Genomic DNA, 12,460 nt, shown 5'->3' with positions numbered 1-12,460 from the left:
ATACAGCACGCCGCCGTTGACCCTGGCCATTGACCGAGCAACCCAACGTTCCTACCAGCTGTCTCTGCAAGAAGGTGTTTATTTGTTCTTGTATGCCCTATGTGCACGTGTGTACTGTATATGCAAAATGCATGTCTTGTGTGGTATGCGCATGTGTAGTGTGTAAGCGTGAGCGACCGAGTCCATCTGGTATGTGTGCATTTGCGTATGCGCACACACATATGCGCATGTCACAATATTCATAATTGCCGGATGATGCTGGATGTAATTACCAGCGAAACATCGTACTCAAAAACTGTAAATGTTGTGGATTCACTCACACTGGTGGGCTAAAGTAGTGAACTATTTGTCTTTTGTCAACGTGACACTTTTTTGCTGATTGGCCGTGTCGGGTGGTGGAGGGTTACGACACATTTGTAAATAACGCCATCTAACCCAAAAACGTTTATTATGAATAATATTGGTCGCGAAAGCCTACGTGTTAAAATGTCACAATATTTTGGGAATATCCCAAAATGTCGTTATATTGCATCAATAATTAATTTATATGCAGCCCTTTCGTCAATGCACTACTGGTTATGATGACCTCCCCATTTTCAGGTATCCTTATACCTGAATATCTTCGGATATAAGGGCATAAACTATTGGTGGTGAGTGCATTGAGCAGGGGTGGTGGGTGTTCAGCACCACACTGGACATGCCTTTTTCTCCCCAATAATAATGTTTACACACCGTACCAGAAACTCTTTTGAGGCCGAATTGACCTAACGGAGGCCTAGGACCAGTCCAGATAATCCTTGCGGGAGTTGGCCGTGAGCGGGAATCGAACTCTGGATGCTGGGTTCGCAGTCGGGGAAGGTGCTAACCGCTGCACTACCACTCCCTCTTTTAAAAAAACCACACTAACTCCAACTAAGCCAAAAATATACAATTCGCTAATCAATTGAGCAGCAGTTTCATGTTAATCTTATTTGATAAAAAATATAATTAAAAAAATATATGTGGTAGTGAAATTAAGGAAGCTGTTGCAGGAAAATGTGAATTAGTGTGCAAAAAAATTCAGTGTACAGTGAGAGAAAAAAGTATTTGATCCCCTGCTGATTTTGTACGTTTGCCCACTGACAAAGAAATTATCAGTCTATAATTTTATTGGTAGGTTTATTTGAACAGTGAGAGACAGAATAACAACAAAATCCAGAAAAACGCATGTAAAAAAAATTATAAATTGATTTGCATTTTAATGAGGGAAATAAGTAATTGATCCCTTCTCAATCAGAAAGATTTGTGGCTCCCAGGTGTCTTTTATACAGGTAACGAGCTGAGATTAGGAGCACTCTTAAAGGGAGTACTCCTAATCTCAGCTTGTTACCTGTATAAAAGACACCTGTCCACAGAAACAATCAATCAGATTCCAAACTCTCCACCATGGCCAAGACCAAAGAGCTCTCCAAGGATGTCAGGGACAAGATTGTAGACCTACACTAGGCTGGAATGGGCTACAAGACCATTGCCAAGCAGCTTGGTGAGGTGACAACAGTTGGTGCAATTATTCGCAAATGGAAGAAACACAAAAGAACTCTCAATCTTCCTCGGCCTGAGGCTCCATGCAAGATCTCACCTTGTAGAGTTGCAATGATCATGAGAACGGTGAGGAATCAGCCCAGAACTACACGGGAGGATCTTGTCAATGATCAAGGCAGCTGGGACCATAGTCACCAAGAAAACAATTGGTAACACACTACGCCGTGAAGGACTGAAATCCTGCAGCGCCCGCAAGGTCCCCCTGCTCAAGAAAGCACATACACATGCCCGTCTGAAGTTTGCCAATGAACATCTGAATGATTCAGAGCACAACTGGGTGAAAGTGTTGTGGTCAGATGAGACCAAAATGGAGCTCTTTGGCATCAACTCAACTCGCCGTGTTTGTAAGAGGAATGCTGACGATGACCCCAAAAATACCATCCCCACCGTCAAACATGGAGGTGGAAACATTATGCATTGGGGGTGTTTTTCTGCTAAGGGGACAGGACAACTTCACCGCATCAAAAGGGACGATGGACAGGGCCAAGTACTGTCAAATCCTGGGTGAGAACCTCCTTCCCTCAGCCAGAGCATTGAAAATGGGTCGTGGATGGGTATTCCAGCATGACAATGACCCAAAACACACGGCCAAGGCAACATAGGAGTGGCTCAAGAAGAAGCACATTAAGGTCCTGGAGTGGCCTAGCCAGTCTCCAGACCTTAATCCCATAGAAAATCTGTGGAGGGAGCTGAAGGTTCGAGTTGCCAAACGTCAGCCTCGAAACCTTAATGACTTGGAGAAGATCTGCAAAGAGGAGTGGGACAAAATCCCTCCTGAGATGTGTGCAAACCTGGTGGCCAACTACAAGAAACGTCTGACCTCTGTGATTGCCAACAAGGGTTTTGCCACCAAGTACTAAGTCACGTTTTGCAGAGGTCAAATACTTATTTCCCTCATTAAAATGCAAATCAATTCATAACATTTTTGACATGCATTTTCTGGATTTTTTTGTTGTTATTCTGTCTCTCACTGTTCAAATAAACCTACCATTAAAATTATAGACTGATCATTTCTTTGTCAGTGGGCAAACGTACAAAATCAGCAGGGGATCAAATACTTTTTTCCCTCACTGTAACAGTAGCTGCCTTCACATGTGTTCATTATCCCATTGGAAAAGTTATATTTGCAACACTGCATTAAAGGGGTTATTTTTCCAGTACATGACTATGAACAAGATAATAATTCACAGGCCCTTTGTCAATTCCCCTCGAAAAAAAATCCTATTGGGGGGAGGGGAGTTGACTCAGCCCATCAATACTGGTATTATACTATGGATAAACTCGCCCCCGCCATAGGAATGTGGAATTTCCAAGGCTGGAATGATGAGCCGAGCGCCACCTCAATGCTGAGTGGAGCAGAAAACCACGGATTTATTCGTCAATCCACTGGTCATGGGGGTTGCGTGACCAAACATCACCACGGTGGTCAGTAGTCATCACCAAGCTGGTCAGTCCTGACTGTGAAGCTGGGGAGGGGGTCGAGAGGTCAGGGCGGGCAGAGGGAGTTGGGGGGTGCCACAGTGACGACATGTTAACTGGTATACAAGAGCTCGTGGGTTCGATCCCGACCCCGACACCAAAAAATTTGGAGTTTGCGTTTTCTCCCCGTGGTCGCGTGGATTTTTGCCAGGCCCTCTGGATTTTCCCTCCAGATTTAGAAACATGGGTTTTAGAGTATTTGGCTGCTAGAAATGCCCACATAAGCCACTTCATTCAGCTGTCATGTGGCCAGGTCACAACTGAAACAAGTTTATATATCTGTGGGCCTTACCTGGTCCAATAAAATAAAAAATAAATAGTTCAGTTTATATGACTCCCTGCTAATGTTAACCGTGGTCTGTAATCGAACTCGGGTTTCTGGATTCATAGCTCAGTGTGCTAATTGCTGCTGCAAACTCAAAAGTGAACAATAAACTCAAATAAAAATCATGCTGCGTGAAGTGAATTCTGGAATAAATCTCTCCTGCGTTTCTCTTGTTGCTGCCCTTTGGGCATTAAAAGTTAAGAACGATTGTTGTAGGTGGCATTAGCTATTACATGTGCTCTCTAAACAACAGCGCTCTCTCTTTTAAAAGGTTACGCAACGTCAAAGCGATGTGTTGCACTGGGTTTTCCGGTGAGATTTTCACATCTAAGCAGCTTCCATGATTTTCAATAACATACTTCAATTAATCTTTTGTCTGCACATTCAATTGACTGTGAAAGTTACAAAAACCGAGCCCATAATGCAGTTCTTAATTACCTTTTAAATGCATTTATTAGCTGCATCAGCATCACAGAGGAATTTTACAAAGTGGATTCTTTTTTTTCTCTCCGTCTCGCTCTACAAAAGTCGAATCCTCCGAATGTCACCATTTCAGCCTCACCATTTTGGCAAAGGTTACCCCGCTCTGTAATTGCTTATGTTCTCACGCCACTGTTGGCGGAAGGGCCTCTCCACTAAATAAAGTTCTACAGAGCCCTTCTGGACGGTATTTTGAATCATTGTTCCAAGCTGGCCACATGTCTTCAAAAGAGGTGGTAGTACCCACACTTTACCCCACCACACACAACCTTCCAATCGCCTAACTGTGGTGTACCCGTTTATAGGGGCGCCACGGTGGTGCGATGTTAACGACTTCGCCTGCTATGGAGGAGTTTGTGGGTTGGATCCCGACCCCGACGCCTGTATATATTTGGATTGTGCATGGTCTCCCCGTGGTTGCGTGTATTTTTCTCCGGGGTCCTCCAGTTTTTCCCTCCACATTTAGAAACAGGCGTTTGAGAGTATTTTGGTTGCTATACATGTGCACGTGATAAGCCACTTCGTTGAGCTATCATTTGTGGCCAGTTCGCTTCTGAAAAAGAGCTGTATAGCTCAGTGGGCATTACCTGGCAAGAAAAAAATAGTTTGATACTGCGGGGTGTGCAAAAGATGGAGGAGATTTAATAAACTTGCCATAATTTAAAATGATGAAAATCCACCGTGCTAACCAGTACAGCGTCGCTAAAATAAGCATGTCACATACCCACAGAGCTTAACGCCCATCCGTCTTGCTCAACATCGTTTTGCATGTTAATTTGAGACGTCAACAAAGAGCTATGCTGCGAGCACATCAACGCTCGAAATTATTGAGTGGAAATAATAATAACGTCAAATAACCGTACTGAACGCAATGAGTGCCAGTTGCCTTCTGCGGCGTGAGAGATGACGGTCGGTAATCAAACAACACTGGACGAATCACCTGGCAACGGTTGTCATACAATGGAGCAGCCGCACGCTAAAATAGTGAAAGGAGCAACACGTTAGCCTCGGCGATGTAAAAAATCGTACAGTGCGGCTTCTGACGCGCAAAGGGCTCCCGCAAACGTCACTTTGCATCCGTCACCCCGGGAAAGGAAACGAAAGACAAGTGTCACTCGCATGCATAGGTGCTGCCACATTCGAGAAGGCAAAACATGCTCGAACCACCCACCTCCCCCCCCGCCCCCCTTGAGAAAGAAAATTACACGAAGGCTCCAGCAAAAAAATAAAACTCGACAAGTTCGAGGACCCATCTCACGGGGCTACGAAATTAATGGCGCAATAAACGTCGATACACTCCGCCGTAAAGTACGGGAATCAAAACGCGCGCTGTCGAGCGCGGCTCAGCGGCTCATTCCGCTTGGCGGTGGGGCAAGCCGTCGCAGGAGCCTTTGCAAATTAATCAATAGACACGGCGATTACAAATTGCTGACCTTATGGACCCCAGCAGGTTGTGTGTGCACCGAGAGAAAGAATGGTGGTGGCCATGTGATTTATTTTTTTGCGATCGTACTGATGAGGGCAGTTACACGCACTGTAAGGGATGCAAGGTAGAACTGTAGGGTGAAATAGGCTGTGACTTTACTGAAAAACTTTTTTTTCCTTCCCAAATGTTATTGTGATTGTGCTTTCAGCATCATGTCGCAAAATGATGACTACTGGCGGCTCCAGCGGAGCAGTGTATCACGCCTTGTCGAGAATGATCCATGTAAGGTGATATCACTGAAGTGCCCTATTATTAAAGTGACCTTTTATCCACACTAGAAGGCAACACAATTTCTTACTCACCCTGCTGCAGAGATATATGTCTGTTGCACGACAACATAACAACATTTAAATTCCCAGAAACTGGAATTTATCCAAATTAAGTACAAAACAAAATTTATAACGTTGTTATTTTGTGTGTACAGTCATCGGTGACCAGTCTGGACACCACCGACTCACTACACTTGAGAAGCAAGTTGAGTTCACAGGTGACTGAAACCCGGATTTGAAACCAGGATCTCGGCAGTGCCAGCTCAGCGGGCTGATTTCTGAGCCACCCGGCTAATATCAAATCACTGTAAAAAAGGGAAGACATGGGCACATGTTTAAATTTTACTCTTATCCAAACCAAGCCATATTGAAACCAATTTTTGTATTTTTACGAATTTGCACTCCTGTGCTGTGGACTACTGGGTACCACGGTGGTGAGATAAACTACCTCGCCTGGTATACAGGAGGATGCGGGTTCGATTCCGACCCTGACGCCTATATTTTTGGAGTTTGCATGTTCTCCCCGTGGTAGCGTGGACTTTATCCGGGTCCTCCGGTTTTTCCCTCCACACATTTATAATCAACGTGCCTTTAGAGTATTTGGCAGCTTATACATTTTACACACGACAAGCCACTTCGTTGAGCTATCATTTGTGATGGCCAGGTCGCTTCTAAAGAGAGCTTTATGGCTCAGTGGGATTGACCTGGTAAAATAAAAAATATATAATTTAGTTTTTCGTTTTACGTGACATGTACAGTTGGCATTTGGGAAGTGTCAGTGGGTATCAGCGTCCGGCGACAAAACAAGGGATGTGTGCACAGCAAGCGCTCAGCGGCAAATTAGCGATAAGGAATGCATTATAAAGGCTTTTGCTCCGCAGTAGCTCTTGAAATATATATCTCGAGGAGGGAAGGAATGGTGTGAGACATCACCGCGTCGTAATGGACACCAGCAGCAGCTTTCCAGTGACAATATGAGAAGACGTACAATGAACAACATTGGAGAGAGGGAACGTTGGAATGCTGCATTTTAAACAAAAACCAGATCAGACAGGAACGACATGGCAAGGCCTCGCCAGGTTCGTTTTCAGGGTCGTGTTAAAAAAATGGCGTTTTGTGTTTCGTTTATTTATTTTATTAAAACCAAAATGTACAGATATATGTAAAGCCCCCTTTTGGTAAATCCACCGCTGGATCAGTGCCTCCTCGCATCGTGTGGGTTGTGGGTGTCATTTGACCATACGACACCACATTGATCAGACTGTGCAGTTTCATGAGGATTGCGACGTATTCATGTGGGAGCATAGAATTACAATACAACGGATTTCGCTGTACTTTCCTCTTGGTGACACGGTAGCTCCACAGCAGCCTACAACACCTGTTTTATGCACCGTGGTCACCCATCCCAAGCACTGTCTAGGCTCAGCCCTGCCGCGTTTCGAAAAAACCTGATGAGATCGTCCACACTCCAGATAATTTGTTCAAAGGCAAACCAACAATACAACTCAATAAATGTGAAAATGGCTTCACGTCTCCTCCCACACTCCAATATCCCTGAGTGGAGGTTATCGGGCAAGTGCGCATGGTCTAACACGGCTCTCTCCGAACAGGGCTTGAGGTCCTAAGGGTGGAGGTCACCTTGTGTCAATACCATGACCATATTGACCCACGTGTAACACCATGCACAGACAAACCACACGCAATAAACACAAGATCCATGCCATATAGTGACAGCACAACGTGAGTCACCATCTCTTATGCAAAACGGTCTTGCTAAACCTTACTTATTTGGGCATTTACCAAAGCAAGGCATCATCAACAACAATAGATTATTACACTCTCAATACACTGCATTGAAGTTTACGCGAAGGAATAGAATCGATTACGTTTGATGCCTATACGTTTTGCGCAATTAGTTCCCATTACCCCTGCAGTCATGTGTAGAGATGCTGCATGAACCACAATGTTAAAATAATATGTTCAGGAATTGGACAATAACCCAGAATCGGGGCATTTCATCAAATCACGAAGATGGTGAATCCTTACAGGCCAATTGCCTATGAATGCACAATTGTTAATTTGTTGCAACTTAGTTAAGGAGCCATTTTAAAGCTTAGGATTTGGCCACCAACAACATGGTTTTACAATGGTCTAATTATGCTGATTATAACATAGTCGTTGTTCATTTTACAGCAAATTAATCACTCCAAATATTTAAAGAAATGTGGGAGCTTGTAGAGAATGGAACTGTACACTCCCTACAAAACTGGTGGTGTGGCAAGCATGCCGACCTCAAGGATATCCCAGCCGACTAAATATCTAATATTTACATATATATCTTTACTATTTTAAAATGGAAACCCCATGAGAGCTGATTTAATCTGGCTATAGATATTCCAAGCTAGTGGATCGCCGAAATTCAGAAAATTAAATGACACTGTACGGCACATTGATGAACGGCAGCGCTTGGAGAGAATTAATGCCAAAATCCCCAATCCCATGTTCAGCAAATCACGTGTTTGCGTATTTAGTCTAATGTAACCGACGTGCAGCCTTTTATGTCTGGTAGAAGGGGCAGAATTTTGCAAATGCATTCGTAAAGCCCCAGGGTTGTGTTGACATCGTTGTAAATATGGAATTATTTTGTTGAAGTGATTTAAAGTTCTAACTGTTAATATGCTCCAGTGCACTGGCACACACACACACGTGTACAGCAATATCATCAACCCGAAACAATATACTGCTGGATTAAGGCCTCCAAGGCATCGCCATCCCTAATGATCCTGCAATGAAACAATCCACCCAGCTCATGGACACGAGCCGATATCGTGGCTGTCTCAAGCAGCAGACATCCTTCTAGATTTGAAGTTTTTCGTGACTGCAAGGATCCACACTCTTTGGTTCTTTCTGTAAAGTCACGTGGACTTTACCGAAAGAACCACAGAGTAGCAGACATCCTCTTTGGCTGCATTTCCTCCTTTGGGCTGCCTGGCCACCAACCCTTCAAGCAACGTGTCCTGCCCAAGCCCAATTATTTTTCTTAACGGTCAAATTTAGATCGTTAACCTGTGTATTTTCTCTGACCCACGTGTTGTTCTCCGTTTCTTTTTCAGTGTAATACCAAGCATACATTTCTCCACCCTTCTATGTGCACTCGTGAGCTTGTGTTCCATATACTTTGAGTGTCCATATGTCTTACCCGTGTCATTGCAAGTAGGACTCACTAATGAAAACACGATACTTTGCTTTTCATGATCAAGTTCAGCCTTCCAAAAATGCACTTCAGAAATAAGCCAAATGACGATTGAAATCCTAAATCATCGCAGAGTCAAGGTATCCACGTTGGAGGAGGCTGCTGGCACTGTGATTTAATCTCACCGCGTGTGGCAGCAATCCTTGGGAAAGCATTTAAAATATCCACAATAAAAAAAACACACAACTTAAGAGCAAGCTTCAAATGCCTAGAATTCACATTGGGAACTCATCTCTGAGCCTACTCCAAATACGGGCAAATTACCATACTTAACATCATTCCAAAGACCTTTTTCATTATCAAAAGCATACGAAAATCTAACATGACAGTTGGTAAATTACTCTTATAGTGGGGAAATCAATGCGGTGTTCAGCATTTCACGTGTGTCACGATAGTCTCTCAGTAGTTGGAAAAAAGTAACGACCAAAATAAAAAAAGTGGGAATTTGAACAATTAAGAGAAATTCAAAATAAAATGCTGGTTTCACCCGGCTAACTGGTCCAACCAGGAATGGCACGCGCCCTTATCACAGGTGTAGCACGGTTATTTAAAGGCAGGCTGCAACATCAAAAAATGCGCGCGATGCTTGGCACACTGTTTCCCAAGATTCTGTTATCTCCGAGTCAAGTTTTTTTTTTCACAAAGCGCCGATACGGTTGAAGGTCTGCCAGCAATACGTACGTACGTATTTATGTATGCCACAGTCGAACAATTAATGATCCGAATGACAAGCCGATGGGGCTGCTTTTTTTGTCTTTAAAATGAAACAAATTTATTTGGTGATTATGCGTCGATGGCACATGGTGCACGAGTAAATAAAAAAAAAACTAAACTCACAGTCGCCATTAAGACGGTCTTTAAAAATATATATAAAACAGGTGATGTTTGAGGTAATGACCCTTTCTTCATGTACGTGTCATAAAGAGGGACCATAGCCTAAACCATCTCGTTCAACGTATATTTTTCTTTTTAAGTCACTCTTCATTGTCTTCTCATCGCTCGCGTTATAAATTTGACATCCCAAATGCCTTTGAAAAATAAAATCTCCACTTGCACAACGCACGAGCCGATTAACATCGTCAAAGTACAATTTTTACACCGAGGGATGAGTTTATTAGCCTGTGGGAGAAAAAAAAGTACGTTAAAAACCCCCCTGTCTTGTGTTTTGAGCTGTAAATGTTTATTTGCGGTGAGCTATGCGTTTAGTCAGAGCCAACACGGCTTTATTGTACCGGGCCAAGTTTCGGCATGAACAACAACACAGCCGCAGGTTAATTTTGCAACTGTACATAAAACACCGCAATTATCAGCTATGCGCCAAGGGCAAAAAACCAAGTCCATGGGGGGTGTCCACAACTTTAAACCCGACGAGAGAAGCTTTTTTTGTTCTCCCCTCTTCTACATCTGCTTAGAAGACATAACAAAAATGATTATGTTGGCGCTGTAAAAGCACAAGCGGGTAATTGCAAAGGCAAAGGCACAAAACCAAACGGGCGTGCGTGGCCGTGGCTTTAAAACATTCTCACTCACAACACGGCCGCCAACAAAACGCACTCCCCCCCCTCCGCCAACCCTTCCCGGTTACCCCAATTCATTCACGAGTCCCAGAGGCGCGCCTCCGTCTTCCCCCGTGCACGGAGAGCACCGTTCCTAATCGCCGCATCGTCAACTGAGCCATCAAAGCAGAGCAAGGGTTACTCTCTTTTTTTTCCCGTTCCTTCCCACCCCAATTCTCACACACGTGCGCATACACGCTCGCAATGCTGACCCGACGAAGCCAAGCCTGCGTTTCCCCCCCCCCCCCACCTACAGCGATCGGGCAACAACAAAACAACAACACGCTGCTCGCAAAAACACAACAGCAGCAACAACAAGAAAAAATAAATATATCCATCCAACGCAAAGACCCACTGACCGATTTGCTGCGCCTATGCGTGATGCGGTGGTCCAACGCTGTCGGCACAGTTAGACGATCCACTGACCCCATCGCCAACTCGCTGGTTAGCATGATCAGACCCGCAAGTGCCGCTCTCGACGCTGGCGCTTCAACAACGGAGGAATATTATTTGCAGCGGCAACAAGAACAAGAAAACAATGTTTCAAAGCTCCGGCTCACGGGGCGAGTCCCCCCCCCCCCCCCACCATCAGAGAGCCGCTCGGGGAAAGACGATCTTGTCGGCCCGCCGCACATTCCCCGTGTGACTGAGGGGCTCTCGCACACCAACAAAAAAAACCCCACGCACGCGCGCACGCGACAGAGTTACTGTAAGGGAGGAGGAGGAGGATACTCTGCTGCGGTGGCCGTAGTGGAGAGAAGCGAGCGGACTGGTTGGATGAGCCCTGGGGCTTCACCTGATGTGTAAACCTGCCCCGCTGGTGATTCTCAACAACCCTGCAGACTGTACCATTTTCTCACATCTCACAGGGGGAGATGGTGGGGGGGGGGTGGAGGGGGAGTTGGATGGGCTGTGACATCGCGCGCGCTCGCTAGTCGTGCAGATATTTTAACATGCACCGCACTGTGTTCAAACTTGGCCTATGAACGAGGAAGCATTAAAAGGCACAAGTTATTGATTTTGAAAGGGGGGGGGGGGGGGGAAGGGGTATTAATATTTTAGAGTACACACACGCGAACAAATTATATGACCCGACTCGGTTCCTTGGCTGTGTGATATGAACACCCCCATTGTGTGTACACAGTTAGCAAGGCCATTTTGCCTGCTGGGTGCTGCTGTGGCATTTGATTTACAGTTCAGGTTGTCAGTTCATTATTTCACTCTGTGAACGGAACAGTCTCTTGGAGGATTTTGCTCTCCTGAATTCCTGAAAGGGACCCCCCCCCCCCTCGCGCGCGCAAGGCGCACCACGCACCGGGCATTCAAATGCCGTGGCTTGAGTTTTGGGGCAGAGCGGAACAAGGGACGGCGGGCACTGTGTGGCTATGAATGCTAACACAATGATCCGTGCTCTATAACAATGGGGGAGAGAGAGGGAGGAATGACATTTAAGACGACAGGAACTCGTCCGCTTCGGGGGTGCTTGATGCTTTAAAATAAACACGAGCAATGTCAATATTATGGTTCGGAATAAACAGGTGTCGCATTCTGACAAGCCATTGTGTGTGTGTGTGAATGTGCCATCATCGACAAATGCGTTCTAATTGCCTATCGACATGTCGACGCGGATGATATTCGTGTGCGTTGTACACAATGGCACCGTCTTACGACGGTCTACATTAAAAACGCACGCCGTTAAAAGTTTAACCTTTCGTTTACGAGCACCGCTGGCTGATTAGTCCCGGAAATTGACGCACTTCCTTTTGACAGTCATCCGGAGAGATATTGGAGGTACGTGAAAGCCAAAGTGCAAAATGTTGTTTGTGGTAAAATGACATTTTTTTCAACCCCAAGTCGGTTCATTTAAAAACCCAGCAATGTTTCTATGAATTTAACTCGGGCCGCACAACAACAAAATAAAGAAAACAGGACATTTTATTTTCCATTTTTAACTATTTTAACAGATTTTTAATTGTAATTTATATGTACGATGAAAAATATTGCCACAATATTTAAATAGAGTGTTGTCAT

At 44.8% G+C, this 12,460-nt stretch overlaps 1 protein-coding gene across 3 annotated transcripts in view; it reads right to left on the bottom strand.

Moving 5' to 3' along the window:
- LOC116947487 (transmembrane and coiled-coil domains protein 2-like) overlaps positions 1–12,460 on the bottom strand; it is a 54,000-nt gene that overhangs the window by 21,789 nt on the left and 19,751 nt on the right. Inside the window, exon 2 of one of the 3 annotated variants that reach the window (XM_032963293.2) lies at positions 10,789–10,916. The exons of the other annotated variants lie outside the window; for them this stretch is intronic. Within the exon in view, the coding sequence (XP_032819184.1) occupies positions 10,789–10,881 (93 nt within the window). The 5' untranslated portion in view covers positions 10,882–10,916. The remainder of the gene's footprint in view (positions 1–10,788; positions 10,917–12,460) is intronic. 3 annotated transcript variants of the gene reach the window in all.

The sequence above is a fragment of the Petromyzon marinus genome, chromosome 30, assembly GCF_048934315.1.
Source record: "Petromyzon marinus isolate PM22_M1 ecotype Great Lakes invasive population chromosome 30, UKy_Petmar_22M1.pri1.0, whole genome shotgun sequence".
NCBI classification, from domain to species: domain Eukaryota; kingdom Metazoa; phylum Chordata; class Hyperoartia; order Petromyzontiformes; family Petromyzontidae; genus Petromyzon; species Petromyzon marinus.
This window is presented reverse-complemented; position numbering and strand designations above follow the sequence as displayed.